At 41.3% G+C, this 24,832-nt stretch overlaps 2 protein-coding genes across 8 annotated transcripts in view; both read left to right on the forward strand.

Annotated features, from left to right (window-relative positions):
- Positions 1–5,077, forward strand: part of NR1H4 (nuclear receptor subfamily 1 group H member 4) — a 47,550-nt gene extending 42,473 nt beyond the window's left edge. For all 4 annotated transcript variants that reach the window (XM_085047225.1, XM_085047217.1, XM_085047234.1 and 1 more), the window contains 2 exons: positions 2,964–3,077; positions 4,398–5,077. In XM_085047225.1, coding sequence (XP_084903351.1) covers positions 2,964–3,077; positions 4,398–4,636 — 353 coding nt within the window. In that variant the 3' untranslated portion in view covers positions 4,637–5,077. The remainder of the gene's footprint in view (positions 1–2,963; positions 3,078–4,397) is intronic.
- An 889-nt stretch (positions 5,078–5,966) lies between these two features.
- On the forward strand, positions 5,967–23,306 carry GAS2L3 (growth arrest specific 2 like 3). 4 transcript variants are annotated; one of them, XM_085047175.1, is made up of 11 exons: positions 5,967–6,088; positions 8,975–9,027; positions 9,783–9,910; positions 11,223–11,270; positions 12,224–12,392; positions 12,778–12,896; positions 13,597–13,738; positions 16,186–16,249; positions 16,920–17,058; positions 17,919–18,026; positions 18,748–23,306. In XM_085047175.1, exons 4-11 carry the CDS (start codon positions 11,241–11,243, stop codon positions 20,122–20,124), a joined length of 2,148 nt encoding a protein of 715 aa, XP_084903301.1. In that variant the 5' UTR covers positions 5,967–6,088; positions 8,975–9,027; positions 9,783–9,910; positions 11,223–11,240; the 3' UTR covers positions 20,125–23,306. The 4 variants fall into 4 exon arrangements, with proteins under 4 accessions (XP_084903301.1, XP_084903310.1, XP_084903328.1 ...); XM_085047184.1 differs by having other exon boundaries at positions 5,970–6,088; positions 8,869–9,027; XM_085047193.1 differs by lacking the exon at positions 5,967–6,088 and adding an exon at positions 6,394–8,146.
- Positions 23,307–24,832: the final 1,526 nt, after the last annotated feature.

A 24,832-nucleotide genomic window follows, 5' to 3' on the forward strand; every position in this document is an offset into this window, starting at 1 on the left:
GCACTATTAGCAGTGACCAGGAAGCTCTGCCTCCCTGACAACACAGTGCAGGGCTCTTGTCTGATCTAAATAGAGAGGGTTAGGAAGAACTAAATTTTCTGTTCTCAATGAGGCCAGAAATATAATTTCATCTATTAGTTTCTTTTTTTCACTTTCGGGCTATAACTTGTAGTAATGACATTGGAACAATCATGTAACTCATTTCTTCTCTAGCCTTTCCAGTTGCAAGCACCAAATCATCTTTAATTCTTGTTCTGATAATCTGAATTGAAGTGACATCTCATACAGTAGCTAGGGGGAAAAATGTAAGAACTATAAACATCTGTTTCCTGTGTTTCCTCCCTTTTTTTTTTTTCTGTTGGAGCTTATTAAATCCAAACTGAAGCATTCACAATTGCGTTAGAAAACAGCCCCCTCTTGTGACAGAAAAGCAATTTCTGTAATGAGCATACAGGAAGATGAATAACAGGGAAATTCCGGCATAGGTGGGATGACAGCAAAACTACTAACCAAGAAAAGATTCCATTATCCTAGTTTCAAAATTTCTCATTTTTCATGCTCTTCTTTTTTTTTTTTTTTTAAATAATCGTCTGGTGATATATATCAGTTTAAAGATTTCGAAGTCCTGCTCTAGTTAGTAAAAGTGGCAAATCCCTTGCATTGCTGAAACACCCCTTTTTACTCCCTTTCATCTCTACAGTATTGTTTTATTTCTCTGTTTGGAGTATACTAATGCAGAGTTATCTGCAATAATTTCATTTGCTTCTTCATCGATACTAATTTTTTGCTTCACCCATCCACACTTCAGTTTCTTCATACTAGCTTATAAGCTTTCCAAGGCAGAGATTGTTTTACTACATGCTTAGGCATTGTTCGGACCAGTGAGGACCTGAATTTGTTATTCCACATCCTGTTTGCCAGCATCGTTTTCATCCCACTTCTGCTACATTGACAACAGGGTTTGAGGAGTTTGGGGTCACCAAAAGCAATGAATTCGTCCAGCTGAAGGCTAACCTGACTTTTGGGAAAAAAAAAAAGAGAGAGAGAAAAATCAAATTACGAATAGGAATATGAGAAACAAAGGATGGGAGTCTTAGTCACAGTCCATTTCTTGTTTCCTGTCAAGACAATTGTGCCCAGTGGCACAACACCTTGCACAGAGACTTCTAAAAATAGCAAGTTTGTCTTGGACTTTTCTCATGTTGTTGCTGAGCTACTAATTTCCATGAAAGGAATTAATTTGCTCTGCTTTAGGGCCCAGCTTTTTACTATTTTTTTGTTTCTAGTTTCGTGCAAAGTTTAAGACTTTGGTGTGTCATATGTGCTACTTACATATTATAAGGAACTTTGGCATTTAAAACCACCGGAGAGATAGACAGGTGGTTCCCCAAAAGTTAGCAATAACAAGTATTCAAAATTTTAAGCAGTTAACGCTGATGACTAACAACATAAACCTCACAGCACATTAGCTGCAATGACAATTGTTTGCTCTGCATGAAGCTCCAGCTGTGTTACTAACTAATACAGGACGAGCTGACCTGCATAATTTATATCTGCTTAATAGACTTAGACTCAGTAGTATTGAACATTACAAAAACAAGATTTGTGGCTTGTAATCCGAAGTGAACACAGGTTGCTCATGTCATGTGTTTAAACACATGACTCAGCCATAAAGTAAACCACACCCTGCAAGACCATTCTTTCACTGTTGAGACACATAACTACTCCACTGCTTGAAGTAATTCACTGTCACAGCAAAATGTGACTCTTTCATAGTTAAGTGACTTCATGTTTCCTTTCTCTGAGTTCCACCTGCTGAGTTTCAATTTGACTGTCCCCTACTGGAGGCACTCCAAACCTCACCAGTCCTGGACTTCAGCTTTGTGCTGTACACGACACTCCAAACCGCATTATTTCATGTGGTTTCCAAACCAAGTTATAAAGATTTCTTCTACAACAGCTCGAAATTAAGAGTAAATCTACAAGAGATCCTGTGGCCCTCATCTGTGGGAGCAGAGGAGGTTTCCATCCTTTCAACCATGGAAAGCCAAAAGGATCTTGCTGCAGAAGCAGTGGTTTGGATGTCCACACACTATTGCAAGCAGCAGCTGTCAATAGTCTAGTGTCTGCCCCGAGAGACTCACACATCATTTTAAAATAGAGTAATTTTGATGTCACAGGACTTACTTCTCTTTTATGCCAAAGAGCAGGATGGAGTACATCTGTAATTTAAGGCTAACTAAGAACATTGTGACCTGATGACAGAGTCAGCAAGAAGAAGCCCCGTTGGCATGCCTTAGTTTGGAAACCCCAAAGGCTCTCCCTGATGGTGAGAGAATCACATGATCCTATTCTTAAATAGGCCTGGATTTTAACTATTTTTGGCTCTGTATTTTATAATACATTATTTTATTCTTTAAGGTAGTAGTAGTTGCAAGCAAGTTGATCTTGGACTACGGGCAATCCTAGACCTAACTAAAGTTTCAGGCTACATAAAAGGAGTAATTAAGTACCTTTATGAGACAACTGAAGCAACTGCCCTAGGCAGTTTGCTATAGAGTTGGACTGGAATTAAACCATATGCCCTGAGAGGTTTCCCTATAACTAATGCAAAGACAGGGACTGCTTCACAAAAACGATTATCAGCAGACAACAAGGAAACCACATATGAGGCTTGTCCTGAAGAGCCAGATGGACAAACCTGCAGAGTAAAATGAATTGTTTGAAAGAAAGGCTTTGAAACCATGCAAAAAGAAATTGCCAGTGCTTGCCTCTGTCTAGTTTGCTCAGGTAAACAAGGATGTGCTTGCACTTTTGTAACTAATTATCTTGCATCATGATTTCTGTAGTAGATTTCTCCCACCAAGACAGTCAATATGAAATATGAAATAATTGCTGTGTAGCAATAAACCAGAGTGCTTCAATAGTTAAGACATACTATAACTATTTTTTCCCTCTCACAGGTATCTCAGATGAATTCATAACTCCCATGTTTAATTTTTATAAAAGCATTGGAGAGCTGAAGATGACACAGGAAGAATATGCACTGCTCACAGCCATAGTTATCCTGTCTCCAGGTAAATTCTCATCCAAAATGAAATATTAATGGTTTTGCAAAGAAAGCAGAGGGAGCATAACGTGAGATTTGTAAAAACTTACATTCTACATGGAGTAAGTGATGTACCTGCTCATTCTGTATATTCAGTTGTTAAACCAGAACACAAACACACAAATACAAACTCCAAATATCCTGCTACACCATTTGGTTTTGCATACAAGGAAAAGACTGCTTAAATAACCTGCTTAAAAATTGCTGGTATCTCCTCACTGCTTAGCACAACAGGCTTGTTCCTTCAAAAAATCCCAGATGTGGCTACATGCTCACCACCAATGACCATTGTGGAATGACACATTTTTTAGAGGGAAATTGGGAAACTCTAGAACTTAGACTTGAGGATGGCAATGAAAGTCTTTAGCCATTATTGGACAAACACCAGGTGCTAAGACTAGGACAGCAGCAAGTTGCCCTCTTGACTATTAAAGTGTCAAGAACAGAGCTTTCAGCAATGTTGGCATAATAGCATCTCAGCCCTGATTACAGGCTTTGCAGTAAAATCAAATTGTTAACAACACGAAATTAACCATCTCTACCTATAAAACATGGAGAAATTGTATAGTGCCTCAAGCAAACTGACTGTCATAGGAATGGGAACAGAGAAGCCTGATGCTTCAGGATAAATGACAGACACTGAGGTTTCCAAAACAGGTTTCATGAAAGATGGGAAGGTGAAGCATTTCCATCACTCTTTGAGTCATTGTGTCTCAGGGAATTTTTTTTACACCAAAAATCCCATCCTCCTATTTTCCTCCCAATCCAAGTATCCAATCACATGCTTCCTATGAACAAAATAAAAAGACAAGTATTTTCTAACAAAGAAATTTCATCTGAGGATGAAGATGTTTGCTTTCACCCTGGTAGCCTGCTTGTACACTTCTCTTTACTGGCTAAATTCCTCAGTACTACACCTCCAAGAACTTAAGGTGTTGCTCAGTTTTTGCAATGCATTGCATGATGTATTTTGGTGCAGAAATACACAGGGAGATGATGATAGAATTCCACAGAAACATTGCAGAGTTAAAACACTTTAGCTTTTGAGAAGGTTAAAAGTTTTCTCTAGCTGGAAATTGTAAGCTTACATGAAAACCCTAAAGCACAAATACAGTGTTAAACATTTTTATTTCATCTTAATTTGAAAATAAATACTCTTTGTAGGTGGGAAGATCAGTGTCCAGTGTAAATATGTGAATATTTTTATATTAACTTCTCAGTGTCAATAACTGCAATGTATCAGAGCATGTATTTGCTAATTACTTCTTTTCTTTAAAACCATAACCAGATCGACAGTACATAAAGGACAGAGATTCTGTGGAAAGGCTTCAAGAACCACTGCTGGATATTCTACAAAAAGTCTGCAAACTTCACCACCCAGACAACCCTCAACACTTTGCATGTCTTCTGGGTCGTCTCACAGAATTACGGACATTTAACCATCATCACGCAGAGATGCTGATGTCATGGAGAGTGAATGATCACAAATTCACACCTCTTCTCTGTGAGATCTGGGATGTGCAGTGATGGATACTTTTGTATTTTATTTTAGGAGAAATATCTTTTTAAAGGACCACACAGCATTTACTTTCATAGAAAAGTATCCCATGGTGTATTATATTTTCTTTATTGCATTTTTATAGAAACATGCCATGGATTTATAAAAGTAATTTTATTCACTATGCACAGAATATTGTATAGCTATCAGATCCTCACACCTGAGTACAACTTTTTCTGTATTTATACTCTCTGATCAGAAAGAGCCCACCAGCCCTTCAGAGGAACCCGATTATTTCCTGCTGCAATTAAGCTGATTGCAGTTACAGTTCCTCTGTAAGGAAATGAGGAAATACAAGTTTCCATTCACATTTTTTCACTACAGTGTTTTTTTGTGCTTTACCTCTGCCAAAGAATATATTCCAGATAGCTACGGTAATAAACAAGATGAAATGGTTAACGACATAGTCATTTGCTGTCCAACTGCGAAATGTGTTCATGTGAGGCATGCAAGATGTTATTTCTCCACAAGACGAAAAATTATGTAATGGAGAAAAACCACACACACACAAAAACTCTTTTAATGATATAACATGTAACATCATCTGCATTATTATTCCAAAGTAAAGAGTACAGAGTATCTCTACTTTGTGAAAGCGCGTCACAGGTTATTCTGCTTTCTGACTTTGCTGGTGCTCGATGGCTCTGAAAAACACCCTCAGCAGCATCTCTGGAAGAGGTAAGGGCGTGTGGATGCTGAGCGCGGCGGGGCGGATCACGGCGGAGGAGATGCACGGCGGAGATTTCCTGGTGCGGGCTCCGCTCCCAGCACAGCGGCGGCAGGATGAGTCCTGGGCGGCAGAAGGCTCCGGGGCAGAACGCCATGCCAAGGGGCCCTCCGGCTCTCAGCTCCCGCGGGTGCGCGCGGCATGTCCCAGCCCGGAGCGGTGGCCCAGAGTAGTGTTCTAGCCCGAAGCGGTGTCCCAGCCCGGAGTTCCGGCCCGGAGCGATGCCATAGCCCGGAGCAATGGCCCGGAGCCGTGTCCTCGCCTGGAGCGATGTCCCGGCCCGGTGTCCCGGAGCGGTGTCGCGGGTGATGTCCGGGAGCGGTGTCCCGGAGCGGTGTCCCTGCCCGGTATCCTGGGTGATGTCCCGGAGCGGTGTCCCGGGTGATGTCTGGGAGCGGTGTCCCGGAGCGGTGTCCTAGTCCGGTATCCCGGGTGATGTCCCAGCCCGGTATCCCGGCCCGGTGTCCCAGCCCGGTGTCCCGGCCGGGGCGCTTCCCGGCCCCAGGCCAGGTGCAGCGGCCCAGCCCCGCCTCCCGGCGCCCATTGGCGCTTTCGAAAGGAGCGGCCGGCGCGGCGGCGCCTCATGAGCCGTGAGGGCAGCGCGGCTCCGGCAGGGCCGTGGCACGGCACAGGGCAGCACAGCATAGGACAGGACAACACGGCTCTACAGGGGACAGGACGGCGCGGCAGAGCGGTGGGTGTGAGAGCAGCCCGCCCCGGGGGTGGCGGTACCCCGGCCCCGCTCGCCTCGGTGCCTCGGGCGCGCAGCGCTCGGCGAGTCCGCAGGGGCAGCGCTGGGAAGGGGCTGAGCACTCCCCGTGCCGGGGAGCCCCGGGCAGAGCCCGCTGTCGGTCTGAGCCCGCAGGGGCAGCGCTGGGAAGGCGCTGAGCGCTCCCCGTGCCGGGGAGCCCCGGGCAGAGCCGCTGCCGGGCTGAGCCGGTCGCTGGGACCGGCCCGGCCACCCGGCCGGCGGCAGAAGTTCCCGTCCGGCGTCTCTGTCACGGATGTCGGAAGGGAAGTGGCTCGAAACTTACCCTGGGGAAGGGCGAGGGGAGAGTTTTTGCATAGCAGCCTTCAAAGCAGTCTCTCCTGTGCCGTACGCAGGCGTTTGAGGAGGCAGTGCTGTTTCTGTAGGAAGTTTGTTCCGGTGCTCTTGGCTAAAACGCTCACTCATGTTGCTTAATAAGCCGAAAAGCGTCTGGCTCCTTTCAAAAGCTGGCCGTGTTCCTGGGATGCTGTGTCACCTTTGGCATGGTATCAGACCAAGACATGGGAAAAATGCGTGTGTTCCTTCAGGAGCTCTAACGCCTAACTGGCCTAGGCATTTGAAATGGTACTGGGTGGATCTTTCAGAGTAAGACACGATTTTACATTTAAGTCATAGTAAACTCCTCCTGACTGGATAGCCAGCAGCCTGCTGAATGGGCATCGATGAATGCTCCCCTGCATCTTGCTTTGCTGAAAGAAATGTGGGATGGAAACGGGAGGGACAGAAGAGCTTGCCTGTGAATGTGAGTGAGCAGCTGGGGTGGTGTGTCTGGTGTTGAGCAGCCTCTGCCCAAACTGGATGCTCCTGTGGGAAAGCTGCCGTCTGCACGTCTCCTGCGGAGATGCCAGCTGTTGAGACCAAGTGCTCCTCCCTGATTTCGAGTGGGTTTCTCTGCCCTGACAGGTGTATCCAGGGCCTCTGTTGCCACTTGGAAGGGAAGAGTGTGCTCACTGCCTCTGCTTGTGCGCACTTCAGGGAGAGGTGAGGAAAGGCAGTCTCTGAGGAGAGCAGTCAGCGTGCCTTAATGTAAGGAGTTGGTTGCCACCTTAAAGCCCATCACCTCGGACTGACTAGTCTGGTTCTTTCTCTTTTGTGCCTCTGAGGCCTCTCCAGGGAGGCAGAGCTCCTGCTGACTCAGTAATGCAATAAAAAGGCTCTGTAATTGCTGTAGTGATGGAGTAGTGCTCCATTCAGTGGATGTCTCCTGTGCCTACCCCTTTTCTTCTGCATGTTAGTATATGTGTCCCTAAAAAAATCTTGACTATCCTGTAGTAGGTTTCAACAGATACTGACATGACAGCTTCTTTCATTTCAGTGTGTTTATAAACATGGGTTTCAGTGGGTACTGTCAAGACTAATCTGGCTGCTCGGGGTTAGACTGTTGTGACTGCCTTTGGGTGTTGATGGAATAGATGTTATATATCTTAAATATAGGGTGAAAATGTAAAACTGTTTCTACCCAAGTTTTTTTTTAATGAGCCTGTTAGCCAAAGACATTTTAATGAGCCTGTAAATCTCTTTAGGTTCTACTTAAGCTAGGTCAATGGCTGCTTCATCAATCTTTTAACTATCTGTAGGGTTGTGGAGTTTGTTTGTTTGTTTATTTGTAAACTGTTCAGTCAGGTAAAATGGGACTTGGACTCAGTTCATCTTGTGCCGCAGAATGGGTTGTAATTAGTGTAGCATGTCTTGCTGGTTGGGCCCTAGTGAGTGATCTATAAATCCTGATACAACTGATACTAAGCAGGCTATCTCATGTAGCATCTAAGAGCATGTGTTAACACCCTGAAGTATTTGTGTAAAGTGCTTCAGTATTTGCTGACTCTGCCGTTTCTCAAATTGTCTCAGTGCAGAGTGCTGGGCATCTTTGGGGAGAGCAGAGGCAAACTGTGGTCTCACAAGGCTGTGTGGGTGATGTCCAGGGTGTGTCTGCACCCCTTTTCCTGAGGAATGCCTGTCCCTATGCCACATGTCAATAGATAGGTATGTTTTTGTCATCTCTTACCTGCTTTTGATCCATAGCTCTAGTCGTTTACTGGAGGTTTGTCACTCAGCCAGCCGAAGGCAGTTCTTGCCTCTCCTGATGATATATCATTTGAGGTTGACCACCTGTCTCCCAGTAAATTAGTGTCTCTGTATTGGTCTGGCTGTAAAGTGTGGCTAGGTGACATCTCCTCTCCTTCCATCCCACAGAGCTATTGGCAGCAGAAGTACCAGCAGACATGTGGTGTTTTCTGGAAATGGGATTGGTGGTGGGGGACCTCTGTGCCTGCTGAGCTTGGAACTGGACTGGTTGCCCCCTGGCTGGGAAATGCTTGCAAGTTCCTGGTGTTTTCCCTGTTCTAAGGAGTGAAGGGAGGGGAAAATGGGGAGGAAACATCGCCAGAAAGAGTAAGAAGAAGCAGAAGGATTATTAAAAGAATAGTTTCTGCTGTGATGGGCTTATTCAGTCTTTTGTCCCGAGGGACCTTGAAGGTATCAACTGCCTGGGAATGAGAATGGCATGGCCTGAGGCTATGTGGGAGACATGTTACAGTATACTTTTATTCTAAGGTCTTTCCTTTCACAAACTTCAGTGCCTGAGCACCAAATGCCTGTTGAAAGAAGGCGGTATGATAAAAGAGGCATGTGTAGAAACTGAGACAGTCCTAGCTGGAGCTGCCAAAATTCAGTATCAAATACTTACTTTCATTCATTATGTGCAGCTTTTTGATGCAGGGAACCCAACTGGTTTTAGAAGTGAGATTTGGTTATGACTCTGCCTGGTACTGCAGTATTCACCTCACCACAGCCCCTTCTGCACATTTGCAGGCTGACTACTTGAAGGTGGCAGATCTGGATCTTCTCATCCTGTGCCTCTCGCAGTAAGTGATAAGGCTGCAATAATCTGTATTCCCTGCAATCTCTGAGCTGAACTGTTTGGCATCTGAAAATGGATAATTGTTACTGTATTACTTTTCTGACTCAAAATTCATGCACTGTTGCCTGGCATCATCAGAGGGGCTTTTTGTTAAGTGTTTTTCAGATGCCCTGATAAGTGGAGCTGCTTGACTTTCTAGGGAACTCTGACATATGGACTTACAAAATATCTTGCTTTAGAAGAGCAGGCCCTTGAAGTTCAAGTGCCACAATTTTCCTCATCTCTTTTTTCTTTCTTTTTTTTTTTCGGCAAGAGTAGTTTTTGTTAGGCATGCCCCAAAACTGCAGATGCTGAGCATTCCTGTGATAGCTGCAGTGTGAATATTTTGCTTTGTTCGTGTTTTGAGTGCTCCCCGTGAATTAGGCTGCCTTTTGTTTTCCCTTGGCAGTTAATATGCCAGAGCTCTTGTTAGCCTATATGGAGCTCCTTATTTTAATGAGACCAACTTCTCTACTGGCTGTTCTGCTGTTGTTTTATTTAATTTTTTTTAATCAATGAAGCCTCTTACTGAGCTTCTTTTAGGACAATAGCTTTCTTATGCCAAAGGAAAATGTATTCACTTGGACAAAGCTGTGGGAAGCATAACATGCTCATTAGTAATGCTTGGTATCTACCCTTCCCTTCCCTTGTTCATTCATAGAAGGAAAAATGACATCAAGGAGAGGATGTCTTTTTTCCTTTTTTTTTTTCCTTCCCTAGAAATAAAAGGAAGGGGAAAGATATCACTTGGAGTGTCTCTGATAAGTTCTGAAAAGTGTTAGCAGTCCTGGTACAAGGAAGTGGCTTCACCTGAAACCAAACAGGTTGCTTGTTTGCCAGTCATAGAGGTAAGTTGTTTGAAATGTCTGATATATGTGGTCCTCTGTAGTGTGTGAGGTTTAAGGCAGTGGGAAGGAACAAGGAGGGGAAAATGACACCATTCTGCTTTCTATGTAGGATGAAAGAGGGAGATTTTTTACAAGAATTGTGTGTTCTGTGATGGGCTAGTCAGCTTTTTGTCACAGGAAGGCCAGGTTGTGCCAGGAGAGAGGAATGCTATCTACACACAAAGCTTAAATATCTGAGACAGGAGAGGGAAGTTGCTTATTTTTAGAAGAAAACAGGCGAGTTTAAAATGTTTGATAATATCTGCAATCTGGTTTTCAGTTTAATCAGTAAGGTGAAATTTTGTTGTAGCTATTAAGTAATAGAGCAAGTAAGTAGTTTTGAACAGGCTTCAAGACACAGATAGGAAATTTTTGATGTTATAAAGTACCACTGTGGAAAATTACTATGGAGAAATACCTCCTGTACATGTGCATGCAGCTAACCTGGCAGTGCTGCACATCTCTCGACCTGGAGCCTCCAGGGAAAGACTTACTAATCCTCTGCCCAGTGTGCTGGATTTTCCCATGGTTGAAAGCATTGCTGGAAAACAGTTTTGGCTTTAGGAGAGAAAGCATTGACCAGATTCTCTAAAACTTTCCTTAAGATTTGTTTTGCCAGGGAATTGTCCTGATAACTGCATTGCTGCAGTAGTTCTCAGCATTCTGTTGAAAACTGAGGAGTATGCTGCCTGCAAAGTCACAATCCCAACTGAGATTAATAAAAACAATGATTTCTCTCATGTGTCTGTGCAAGAACTCACTGATCTTTAAGGTCCCTTCCAACCTACACGATTCTATGATTCTGTAAGGGAAAATCTTATTCTTCAAAATTATTTCTTTGCTTTAGTGTTTTCTTGATGTTCTAAGTATTTAATGTAAACTCAGGATGCATATATCTGTCTGCACACATCTACAAGGTACACTTGTGATAAGTTAGAAGGAAAAATCAGTGCCAACAGTGTTAAATCCAAGAATGGTTTGAAGTATGTGTATTCCGGCAAAATAAATGCCATACAGCTCCTAAAAATCTTGCCAACTTTGGAGTTCGTGCATACAAAGTTAGTTGCTACTTTGTGTTGAAATAACTGCACTTTTATCTAAGGGCAGAGAACTGAAGTTCTCTGAATACTGGATCAAAACCTTAGCTATGAAGTTCCCTCTTTCCCCTTTCCTTCTTATTAGACTTATTTTTCCAAAACAGCCCTGGTGGGGTTTTTCTTGGGATTTCGTGAAAGCAGGAGAGACTGTATTAAAAATCTCTTATTTTTCCCAGGAGGAGAAACTAATGTAAATGCAGGTGACCATGCAGAATGCAGTTCAGGTAAATGCCTTTTGAAGTGTTTGAATCCTGTATACATATATAATAATTTTTTTAATGCAGAATTCCACTCTGAAGCAGACAAAATATTAGATTACCCAGTTACCTCTAATTAAAAAAAAGTAATAATTCTCCGTTTTTACAAGGAGTAATGTGACAAGATGGATAACCCACTGTTACTATCAGATAGGTGACCCTTTCACTTCTTAGTGCTGTTACCTAAGAAGATTTTGAAGTCAAAGGCTGAGATTATTGAAAAATTTCCATGATGATTAAGAAGTGTTTTTTTTAAAAACCTTGTATTCTAGTTACTTAAGTATAAATGTGCAAATGTGTTTTATGTACACCGTGAATGGAAGGAAAATAGTCAAGAATACCAGAAGGACTCTATCTTTGGAAATTTTTCTACGTGAAATTTCAGTGGTTCTTTTCTTGCAATGTAAGTTACCGCTCATTTTGAAAATACGCAGTCCTGAAGAGGAATGCTAAGTATTTGTGTCCAAGAAATATGTTATGTTCTTGCATGGAAATGTTTCCTCTTTTAATGTCATAGTTTTTAATGATTAAAGCACAAAATGCCTCTGAAATATTTGATCAAGAAATCAGTAGTCTATAGTAAATTATATGATAAACTGCAGATTTCATGACTTAAATTGCGCTAAGCTAAAAAAACCTCCAAACATTTAATGCATGTTCTCTTTCTTCTATATTTAAGGAGGCATGTAATTTTAAATGCAAAGGATTCTAGAGAATGAATGCAGTAGTATTTTGTCTCAGGAGTTACTAACAAGAGCAGCACCATTCAATTGTGTTGGTTTGCTGCATCTATCCAAAGGGAAAATGAACACTTACTCTTTGAATAATAGCTTTTCAGTGTAACTCAGAACCACAAGTTTTTGTCATCTGACTGCACATACTAGAGCTTCCTGTCTTCAGCTCACTGAAATGCTCTGCAGGTGTGGTTTGGAGATGATCTTCCCTTGAGTCCCCGAAGCCCTCTGACCCCCAGGCATGGGCCGGGGCTGGCAGATGTGTGCCTGTATGACCAGTGGATATCTGTGCGCCATGAAGCAACTTTGGTGCCCATGCAAGAAGATCTCTCAATTTGGCTCTCTGGCTTGCTGGGTGAGCTTAAAAAATTGTCTAATGAATATAGAAGTGCTTGCCAATATTCTAGTCAATGCTGACACTTAGTGTCTACAGAACTATTAAGATCTGTTGTATTTGAGTTTGAGTGGCTGGGAGAATTGCATTAAAATGCATGCTTTGATTTCAGTTTAATTTGCTGCCATCTCTTAAGGACTGCATAATTAATAATTCTAATTTATAGTTCTGAATCTTGTTAGTCTAATTAAAATCTAATTAAATGACTATTTGATTTTATTTCACTTATATATTTCTACTAATTTTCAGTCTTTAACACTGGAATGTTGTTTGAGTTGCCTCTAAGTTCATATGAAACCTCTTTACCTTCTGTGGAATAACTCTAATACTGACCTTTTTCTTAAAGGAATGGAAGTCAAAGCAGAACAGCTGCTAGAAGAACTTGATAATGGGGTACTGCTTTGCCAATTGGTTGGTGTTCTTCAAAACACAGTTAAAAAAAGTTGTAGCACAAATAACTTAAGGGTGAGTCATATGATTTTCAAAATACATATATGAAGTCCTAAATTTTAGGTAGTAATTATAGGGAAAGCGGGTGAGTGAGGCCTCCCAAAGAAGTGTTTTGTATGCTGTGTATCCAGAGACTGATTAACAACAAAGTGGCTTTATAGATGGATAAACTCATGCAACAAATTACTTGCTTTATTAATCTCATCCTAAAGTCCTCACAAGGTTTTTAGCTTGATTTCAGCAGAAGTCTTGCCAGAGGAAGATCTAGTCCAAGTCTGGAGTCTGTTCCCCTGATATCAGTGTGGGTTGTTAACAAGCTATCCATTGGCACTTGGCAGTGTATTTTGTGCCAGAAAGTGGTGGCTGAACTCAAGTGTGCAGGTCAGCCATAGAAATACCCAAACCTGGAGATGAGCTTCAGTGTTTTCATTGAGAACCAATGTTTAGTGGATCTCAAGCAAGTCTCTGTTACTTTGGAGTGCCAAGGCTGCAGAACTAAGGATTGTTTACTCAGTGACTGTTCACAATGATAAGGTAGAATGCCTTCTATATTAGTGTAGCTTTTTTCATAGAATATGTGGTGGGTTGGACACAAATAGTTACAACTGTTTCTTGTACTCTGAATTTAGGGTGAATTTTCCTTTGCAAATATGCTTTGAAATTTGTTGGCAATGTTGATGTGCATAATGTACTTTTTGTTTTCTTCCCTTGCCAGAATTTTCCTATGAGAAAAGTTCCATGTAAGAAGGATGCTCCATCAGGATCTTTTTTTGCCAGAGACAATACAGCCAACTTTCTTAACTGGTGTAGAGCCATTGGAGTTGATGAGACTTACCTCTTTGAATCTGAAGGTTTAGGTAACTCTTTTTGTAAGATTGTCTTTGATCTGTGTGTGGATAATTACCTGGTCAGGGAGGTGCCTTGTGTATAGACTTTTGAACTTTTTCTCTTGACTCTGCATGTCTTGTGTAAGCTATTAATGCTTGTATTTATTTTAAGGCAGTGTCCAAGTAAAAGCCTTGGAAAATCAGTTCAGTGACTGCTCTAGCTTGCACGAGGCTTTTGAAACTCTGAAAGTTGCTGTGTGGGATGAAGTGGTGACTGAGAGCTGTGCAACAAAATTTCATGTTTTTCTTCAGTAAAAGAACCACTGAGAAACAGAGGAGCAAAATGTGGTTTTGCTTTGCATGTGTGGGAAGACCACAGGGCCATGGAGTCAACTCACAATGAGATCCTTTATTTGGTAGTAGAGCTTGTTCTTGTTGCAGAAAGCCCTCAGAATAATGCATTTGTGGTGGTTAAATATGGCAACGACATCAGGGCATTGTGTCTGAAATGGCAACAGCCTGCTGGTAATTAACATTTGCTTCAGGACACACTTAACATGACACTAAACCACTTTTATTTTCCCATTTAATAAGATAGTTGTAAAAATAAATATTGCCAACTGTGAGTATGGCTACCCCAGTGCACAATTGGTGCTGTATGGCAAACAGCTTCTAGACTGATACAGATGGAATAAAATTATTTTGACTGCTAGTTAAGAGGATTGTACTTCCATCCCATGATAAATAAGGAAATGCTCTTCTACCAGCTATTATGCCAACAAAAATTAATTAATGCAAAACTTTCTGTGGCAAGCCAAATACTGTTTTTTGTTGTTAGGCTTTTTTTTTTTTTTTAATAAACAACATATCTGCCTGTCAGCAGAACAGCAAAAAATTGAGAAGTACCTTTGTTTTCAGTAATCAAATCAATTTGTCACAATATTTACTTGATTTTGAAGTCTTTGTGCCATTAAATGCTATTTACATGCTGGTTAGACTGCCCGAGCATCTCTACTGGATGAGTCATCTTTTAAAATAGTTGAGAAAACATCATCATTTGCATCTGTCTCATTTTGATTAACTAGTGAGCGTATCTTTTTTCAGTGCCAGGAAATACAGATGAGTAGAACTGAGCTACAAGTATATTTTAATTTTTTTTCCCAGTTCCTTGTATGAATTGTATTGCTTAAACATATTAGTTCCTGTAAGTGGACAGGTAACTAGAACCTGTTCAGCTTCCCTGAGATAAGCAGACAGGATTTCCTAGTGCTGTGGCTTTCACTCAGAGCAGACAAGTGTTTTGAAGTCTGATTGTTACTCTTGACACAAGCTTGCCTTTTGGCATAAATATCTTCTGTGAGCCTTTTTTGGCAGTTGAAATGAGCAGACTTTCACCCTCCTAGATGAAACATTCTTTCCGCTGATGTTTTCTATCAGACTTTCAAGCCATTCTTTATGAATGAAATAGGGGAAGGATAAGTTGACAATTGTCTTTTTCCCATCAGGTACGTATAGCAACACCTCCTGAAAAGTGTAGATGACTGGGAAGGAAATAAATCGAGACCCTCGTGAGACAGCAGAAAGGAAGAGCAGGCATTGAGGGATGCCCTTTAACATCAAGTCAAAACAAATGTCTTGATCTCTGCTAGGGGTATATTTGGATTTTTCTCCTTTGGGTTCAGGCAAATTAAAACACTTGTCTTTCAGCTGGCAAATACGCGCACACACACACACAGAAATTAATTGACTTCTAGTACCTTTTAGATTGTGGCTTTGTAAACTTTGTATTCTTGGTTTACCCTTTTTAATCAGATCTTTTAAAAAGCAGATTTACAAACTGGAGTAGATGATGCAAACAAGAAAATCTGACTTCATACTTGGCTTATACTTTAGGAAACACATTCAAAGCAAAGGCATTTTTAAATATCAAATTGAACATCAGAAATATGCTGGATTTCATCTGTAAATACAGAGCTGTAACTTTTGAAGTGATAAGAAAAAATATCTGTTGCTTACTAAACTGGTAACAGTCACCCAGATTCTTCTTTCACAGCCTAGCTGTGTCTGTAGGCATGAGCATGAACAGATGGGTATTTTTTCCTATTTGTAGTTGTTAAATGGTTTTCATCTTTAAGACTGTGATATTGCATTTGGGGATAGGGAAGGGGAAGTTGTTCACATCTTTCTTTACTGTTCTCATCAAGAAGGGAGATCATAAAACATCTTTCTCTTAGGAGGAAGAGAATAGTTTGGTTTCAGGAGTGCCAGGATGGGTTTAAAGCCTTTGCGGAATAGAAAATTAGAGTTGTAAAGCAAGTAGTGCTTTATCAATGATAATGGACCTTGCCTCTGGGTAGGATGATGGGAAATTTATAGTCGTGGATACCTTATCTTCTCCTCTCTTCGAAGTACCTAATTGCATAGGCCTCCTGCAATAAATATGAACTGTAACTCCTCTTTATTCTCTTCTATTTAAGTGTTGCACAAGGAGCCAAGACAAGTGTATCTTTGTCTGCTGGAAATTGGGCGCATTGTGTCCAGGTAAGTGATCCACATGTGCTCCTAACAAGAATTGAAGGACACATCCTACTCAGTAAAAGCTAAGACCAAGTTAATACATTATCTGCAGTTGTTAAGTGCAATGCAGTGGACATTAATTCTGTGCAAAAAGTAATGAGTAGCTTTTCTAACACTATCATACAATATCAATATTGTTTCAAATATTTATCAGATTCTTCCCATGGAGTTCTCTGCTGCTTTCTATAGCAATGTTTGAATTATACATCCAGCTTATAGATATGTGTAACTCTTGGAAGAACTCACTGAGCATTAAATACAATTTTAAGAGTTTAAATTTTTCAGCTTTTTGGAAGGTAGCTCTTTATTCTCTAAATTCAGACTTTTCATTTATTTCTATTGCAGAGCTGGAAGCTTTAAGATAGTCTGTCTAAATTGGATGTGATCTCAATTGTGTAATTTTGGCAGTATTTTTACTGCATCCTCTGGTTATGCCAAAGCCACCTTTGGAAGGGCTTCTGCTACAAACTCAGAGATGCTCCTTCTTTTTGGATTATCAAGGCAATTACCCCTCTGACTGATTCAGATGTCCCTTTCTGTCAAGCCACTTACAATTTTGCAAGTTTGCTTTTATCAGTTTATTTTCGTTTTCTTTAGTAAACTAGTAATTAAACTCTCTACTTCGGTATTTCAGGTATGGAGTTGAACCTCCTGTACTTGTAAAACTAGAGAAGGAAATTGAGCTAGAAGAAACCCTGCTGATGACCTCTGGGCCACCATCACCTATTAGCACACCAAAGTCATGTTGTCACCATGGGGAACTACACGAGGCAGTAAGTGCTACTTGCTTTAGTGTGATAACTTACAGAGTTTTAAGTTAAAGCTTAGGGCTCTAAATAAAACTCTTAGGTTTTGTACCTGTAAGATCTGTCTCAGTAAGCACAGGCTGGTTTTCATCTAATACGTGTGACCCTCCTCAAACAGCAAACAGAAGGGTATGCACCTCTTTTTATCAATTCATTTCATTCTGAAAATGTAAATAAAATGCTGTTCTATATGTTTTGGAGTGCATATAACCTATGTTGATTTCCTTTCCCCTCTTCCTTTTCATTGCTTCTTTGAGTATAAGAAATGCTCTCATTCAATTTTCCTGATATGTCAATATTCTATGACTGCAATGAATGTTTCAATTTCATAAAACTTCATCAAATGTTAAAGTAGGCTTTGATGAAAGTCTTTTGAAAAAAGATTTTAAATTAAACCTCTGTACCTGTACCAATTGGAAATGAATATGTATGCAGAAAAGGAAATGATTAGTACAGCTTGTGAATTGGTCCAAAGGAAATGATGAACAATTTTCCTGTTCTGTTTAAAAATTCATTTGTTTTAAAGGTCCTCTGTGTTGTAATGTAAAAATTCTGATTCTTTGGGAATGTCAGCCACCAGGTCCTTGCTCTCTCTGAAAACCCACAATTTTTCCTTCTTGGCAATAATCCTTCCAATTTGTTACATTTCTAAGTGGCTCTAAGAGGCAGACCTTCTCTAACCCAGTGCTTATTTGGAGACTCCCTTTTTCCTCTTTTCAGTGGTTTCCTTCTTGGATCTTCATTCTCAATAAAAGATTAACTCAATAGATGGTTAAACACATGCTTCTGTCAAAATACTAACAAATGCTTTCAATTTTAATAACTAGGTAAAACATATAGCAGAAGATCCTCCCTGCAGTTGTTCCCATCGATTTTCAATTGAATACTTATCAGAAGGACGATATAGGCTGGGAGATAAAATACTTTTCATTCGAGTAAGTAATTTTTTAGAGCTCTATATTTATACTGGGGAGAGAAATGCTTTTCAGTGAAATAGCTTTTTACAAAGTTGTTTTAGAATTACAGAGTTATATAGGTTGAGAGAACTTGTCATTCAATCCCCTATTCCAAATAGGTGTAGTTACTTCATTTTTGAGATCTTTGATCTACAAAACTGATTGTACAACCACACTAGACTAAGTTAATGCTTATCTGTCCTGTCTCTAAAATTTCACTAATGACTTGCAACATAAGTAAGGATAGTGCCATAGAATATCCTGAGAACATGGCTTTTTCAAAACCTGGTCTCTTGGGGTTTATAATTTGCAGGCTAGTTGAGAACTCTTGTCAGGAGTCATAAGAGTTTATGTTACAAGGACATTCATAATTTGAATAAAACCTGTGTCCAGAACTCTGTATGCTAAACAAAGATTCTTACAGAATGGTTAAAATGTCTTCTATGAAGATGCTTCTGTTATTTCCTGACACAGAATTACTGTCTCTGCAGGAGAAGCTATCTAATAAAATAATTGGGAAACATAAAACTTTTTTATCACATAGTTTCTCTGTTTTAAAATCTTTCTCTGTAAGACAGGAAGTGCTATTTTTAGTCAACTTCAATAGGTGGTAATGTGAGATGAAGACCTAATGCTGCATAGAACAAGATAGAAATTTCTCTTGTTCTTCTGCTCCCAACCCCTCTTTCCCCATTTTCAGATGCTCCATGGCAAGCATGTGATGGTTCGTGTTGGTGGAGGCTGGGACACTCTTCAAGGTTTTCTGCTCAAATATGATCCATGCCGAGTGCTTCAGTTTGCAACTCTGGAACAAAAAATCCTGGCATTTCAGAAAGGGGTCACCAGTGACAGTGTCCCCAACTTGTCAGCTAGAAATCAGGAGCCTCCGGTTATGAATCCAATGTCAGCTGTCAATATGTTTCAAAAGCAGCCATCAAAATCTCCTGCTCCTGTTTTAGGGGCTGGGGCCAGTGCCAAGAAGGCTTTATCTAAACGTCCTCAGTCTCCTGCCCTGGCATCACCAAGAGTGCCAGTGACCCCATCTTCCACAGCCAAGTCATCAACAGTCAGGTCCAAATTACAAGGGTCTTCAGCAGGAGGTGTGCAGTCTCCTTTCAAACCATTAGCTGGTACCTCAAAGAAAGTGGAGTCTCCTGCACGCAACTCACCAGCTTCTGCCCCTTCACAGCCTGGAGGCAAAAGTTCTTCACGTGCAGGAACAAGAACAGCTCTTGTTCCCTCTGAAACACTGCGCAAACGTATTCGGTCCCCTGATGCTACCAAGGTGAAATTTCCCCTGCCTCGGAGTTCCCCAGCACCAGCACTCCATCCTGCCCTCTCACCCTCTAAAAAACAACCATCTCACCTTCCTGGGACAGCTGGAACAACAACTTCAAAGCAGAAGTGTGTCCCTGCTAAATGCAAACCTGCATCTGCCACTAAAACCAAAGTGAATTCCGTCGCTCCCAGGGCTGCTCGGCCGCCAGTGACAAATCTGCGTGCTGTTGCCAAGCTTGCACATTCTCAGCAACTCCTTGCAAAACCTCCAGAAAATGATGTTCAGATCTCAGGTGCTGGCTCTCAGCATCCTCAGGACACCCCACAAACAACTTCTGACCTAGCAAGGAACTTGAAAACTGCTTCAGTCCTAAAACTTTCTGCTTCTGCACCTTCCCTTGCAGTTAGCAAAGCATCAAAGTCACCATCTTCATTGTTACCTACAGGCAAAAATGTGTCATCAGCTGGCAGAAAGCAACCAAATGGCAGTAATGCCCCTCAGGTTGGATCCTCTTTATCCAAGCCTGCTGAACGCACACCTTTATCTGTTGTAAGGCTTCCTCAAACCTCAGCCAAAGCGGCAGTGACCAAAAAGCCAGCACAGCCTTCCACAAAGGGTCAGCATTCAACCAAAAACTTGCAAACAAACAAAAGCTTGGCCCCGGCAGCCAAAAAGCCACTCCCAAAGGAGCAGGCATATAACAAAGGAACACCTGGTGTGTCAAAAGTTCCTCTTCTGAAGAGCAGGCAAGATGATCACTACTTTGTTATGACAGGAAGTAAAAAGCCCAGAAAGTAAACTTACTTGTTACTTTCTGTGGAAGTCTATTTTGTTCAAAGGGGCCTCTTATAACTGCTACACTGAGGACAAGGAAAAGAGTTAAATAACACTACATTTAATATGAAATATTAGGTATAACCTGCCTTTTGCTGCCTAACTGTAAGAACTGTGTTTACTGTGTTGTTTAGAAACTTCTATTTGGACATGTTCAGAAGTAAGCTTGCTTGTTGTGTAGCACTGTGGAATAGCAAATATCCTTGACCTGCTGCAGAAAAGTGCGGGAGAGGCAAGGGGAGCTAAGGCTGCTGCTTTTGCTGCTCCTCACTTTCAAGGGAGTGAAGCCTGGCCAAGAAACATCTACCCAGGGCAGAGCCTGGGTGTCTCCGGTGGTTCTGGCACATCTCCATTGAGGTGTGTGGCAAGCAACAGAGCTGTGCACAAGCTGTAAAATTTCTAATACCTCAAACAAAACCGTGGGTTTTAGTTCACTGGTATTCCAGACCCCAAATTTGGGTCACATGTTTTAGAAAGAGAGTGAAATCTCTAGTCCTGTTTAGATTTGACAGATGCTATTATCAGTGTTAATTGTGCCCCCCCCACAGGCCTTAAAGTGGACTCAGCTTGCTTGGAAGTAGAGCTTGGTTTGTTTTAAATTGGACACAGATAATCATGGCCTTGATTGCTCACTTTCATTGTGCCTTAGCCTCTCAAATTCAGAACAGAGCTCTTCAGTGAGCAGTACTACCTTTAAAACCCAGGACAGATAGCCTTGCTTGGTCCACGTTCAAATCCAGCTCTAAGTGAACCCAGGCTTTCATAGGAAGCTTTTCCTGCATGGACAGATGCTTCTGCATTCCAGGGAAGACTCTTTCCCCTGCTCTGGAATTGGAGCCCCAAAGCAGCTCCTGCTGCAGCAACACTGAGTTGTGAGCACTGACCTGCTTTGGCAAAGCTTTACTGCTCTGCAGGAGTGGCCTTTGCATGTAAGACTGAATTGCTAAATACTTTCCTCAGTGCTACAGGTTAATTTTTGTGGGCAGTTTTAGTCTGCAGTGGCCTTGTTTTATTTATGGAGTCCTCTCTACTGGCTCTCCTCTATCACTCTCTGGAGATGAGAGATCATTTCTCGAAGAGCAGTGTAGAGCTGCATTTGCTTTTAAACATCCTAAAGTGCCAGAAAGCTATGCACTTGTTTACACTCTCAGCTCCTGAAGTCTTTCAGTGAGTTATAAACATCTGAGGTGCTCAACACCTTTGTCCTTAACAGAAGTGAGCTTCACGGTGGATTGAAATCTGCTGTCTTTGGGGTTAGTGCTCTTTGGGTTATTTTGGGTTTAATGAACAGTTGTCTCTGCAGACACTGAGGAGCTCTGAAGGTCTGTGAAGAGACACTGGTGATTTCCACCTACTGTCACTTCTGCTCTTCATTCCCAATCTATTTATGGGCAGGAGTGGGTGTGACTGCCATAGACGCTCCTGGATGGTCCGACGGGGAAGTATTGTTAAAAGAAGAGTTCCATGGAAACTAGTTTCTGTTCTTACAGGGTTTTATATTTGTGGGATTTTTTTCCTGGAACCAGAGCAAGGAAGCATTGTAAACTAAGTTTTCATGCACTGTGACAAAGTCACAGAGCTGCCTTTCTGAGCACCTTGTTAGCTTATTTTATTTTATTTATGATTCTATTTATGCATATCTACTGTACAATACTGCTCACAACCTGCTGGGAGTAAGCAGTAAATGCCAATATCCAAACTGTAGGAGGAAAACAGGTCAGTTTTGATAGCATGGACACAAGTCCCACAAGATCCCATACAAAGTATGTTTGGGGAAGGCTTTGGGCTTGTCTGTTTTACAAGTACACTGGTTAAAGCCACTGCTACAGTGCTAGGCAGAGTACTGACTATAGTGGATTGCTGTCAGGTTTGATAAATCTGGCACATGGTCTCATATGCTGAAAGCATTTTACAAGTAGATGACTTGATTTTGATTTTTGGGCTTCCAAATTGTGAGTTACATGTGATATGTCACTCAGATTAATAGCTGACTCCTTGGGGTTTCTTTCTGTACTGGGTCTGGAAGAGATGGAGTTAACTTTCTTCATAGCATCCCATATGGTGCTGTGTGTTAGATTTGTTAAAATCTAAACCAGTGTTGATAACAGCAATGTTTTGGCTGTTGCTGAAGAGCCTTTGCCAGGGTCAAGTCTTTTTTCTCTGCCCTGCCCCCACAGTGAGTAGGCAAGAGACTGGGTGTGACATGGCTGGGAATGGCCAACCTGAACTGGCCAAAGGGCTATTCTGTATCCTAAAGCATTGCCTCAACAGTATGAAGAAGGAAGAGGTGGAGAAAGAAGGGGGTGCAGGTTGTGTGGCTTCTAAGGTGGCTGTTGGCCAGCTGGCTGGGCACCAGTCTGTCTGTGGGAGGTAGTGAGGGATTGCCTTTGCATCACTTGGTGGTTTGCTTTTCGTATCTTTCCTTCATTCATTAAACTCTTTATCTCAGCCAGCGAGTTTTGCTTCTGCTGCTCCTCTCTCCTTATCTTGCTGGGGATGGAGGAGAGATAAGGGGAGTGAGCAGCTGTGTAGGCACTTGGCTGCTGGGTGGGATCAACCCACAGCACCTTTTAAACCATTTACAAGGTTTTCAGAGCAATTTAAACACTGAGGCTCTTGCATCTCAGTGTAAGGCAATTTCAACATCTACCTTTTTGAACTACAGAGAAAATGAAGCAAATGGCTTCATCATTGTTATCTGTCATGTAATAGACTGAATTTTATATTCAGAATGGGAAAAAAATGCATAAGCTGTTACAGTTGAAACCTTAATCAGCTAATTGAAAGATCTTACCTGTTACACATGGGCAGACTTGGTTTGGTTTTATTATAAAAATACTGTATTTGAGCATGATCCAACTTCTGGTAAAATTGTAGTCACCAACTGCATAGCCACATTCTAGTAAGTGTCATGTAACATGAGGTGAGCAAGAACAAGGTGTAACAAAGTACCTCCTAATGGAAATGCATACTATTTTTGCAGTGTTTGTTGCCAAATAGCAAGTCTAATCTTCAGTTTATATTACTTTTTGTGAGGAATAGATAATTTGGAGCAAGAATCTGACAGAATTCTCCATGTGATATCGATGTCCTCTGTATGAGTGCTTATTTTAAATAAATGTACACTGCACCTTTTAACGTGCACATGTTTTTTCTCCTGACATCTTTTTGTGGGGAGGGAAAGAGAATTTCAGAAGGCTTACATTTTCTCTTTACCAGCACATAAATAGTAGCTTCCGTCTCAGGTATAAATAGCTGCAACTAATCCATTGCTTTGTTTGGAATTCAAGTTATTTTTACTTTGATCCTGGAAGGGGCTTCCTACTCTTTCCTAGCTGACAGTGAGCCTAACTAGTTTCAGATATACTTCTGAAAGTTGTATTTGCAGCTCTACTTGAAATATAAAGCACTTGTGTGCAAATATTTTCCATGCTTATATCTTGTCAACAAACTTAAGACTTATCTCTGTGTCTGCTGCCATTGATGATAGAAATTTAATTTCGTTGCGAGGAGAATCGGATGTTCTCACTGGAGCCACCTAATTAACTTTTTTTCCCCCTTCCCTATTAGATTTTTTTAAAAATCCTTTAATGCCTACCTTTCTCTGCCTGTTCCAAAGTGCCTTCAGTTTCTGCCAGTCTGATGCTGTTCCTAATCCCTTAAGTAGACTTCCCCTTCCACTGCAGCTGTGTCTAGTAAGCACGTTCTTGTGACATCTACTGTCCTTATTCATACAGGACCAAGCTCTGCAGAGGTGTTAGTTGCAGCTTTTTTAGTCCAAGATTTTCTCAGGTAAGTATCCTAACCCTATTTTATATATCCTAATCATATATATATATATATATATGCAAATATATGTCTGATAAGTTTCAGGGCAGTTTTCCTTCTCAAACTTCAAGCAGCCATAGCTTTGAACATCAAACTATGCAGCTCCTTCTTTTCCCTACAGGGAAACTGAAGTCTGTTAGATGAGTGCTCTGGGGCCATCTGGTGTCTCTGAATTTTATAGACTCTGGCAATGTAACCCTCTTAACTTCTCCAGAAATGCACAGGCAAAACTTTTCTCTTTTATTCAAATTAAATCTTTTAGCTAGCAAAAGCCAGACTTGGCATGAAATAAATAATGCAAGAGATGTTAAATGCTGTAAGGCCCTTTCATTTCACGCAAATACATTCTCAAAAAACTCCTTTTCATTATTTTCTTTTGTTAAGAGCCAAGACTGAAGATCACTTCCTTACCAAAAGTTTTGAAAAATAAATTGTGTGAAATGTAAATAAGCTTAATACTTACACATTTTAGACATCTTAATAAAAAGTAAAACATTGACATTTTTGAGGGGCAAGAACTGCCCACTGTACAGATCAGCTATCCAGTAATCCCCATTAACTCAGAGATGAACTTTCAGGTGTGTCACCTGGTGGGAATTCCAGCAGTGGCTGCCTTTCTACTTGGGGAGGGGTACCGATGTCTAAATCAATGCTATCATGTCATTTTGTGTGAAGTATTGCGCTCCAGATGGAAGAAAAACCTTACAGGATGGGAGCAGCTGGCCATTTCCCCAAGGACTGTAGCTAGGCAGAAAGTCTTGACAGATTAGCTGAGCTAAGAGTTAGAAGGGAGGATTGCAGTGTAGATCTCTGATGTAAAACTGGACTTTAGTGCTGAGTGAGA

Source organism: Lichenostomus cassidix, chromosome 1Aa (genome assembly GCF_008360975.1).
Source record: "Lichenostomus cassidix isolate B80296 chromosome 1Aa, HeHo_3.0, whole genome shotgun sequence".
Classification (NCBI taxonomy): Eukaryota; Metazoa; Chordata; class Aves; order Passeriformes; family Meliphagidae; genus Lichenostomus; species Lichenostomus cassidix.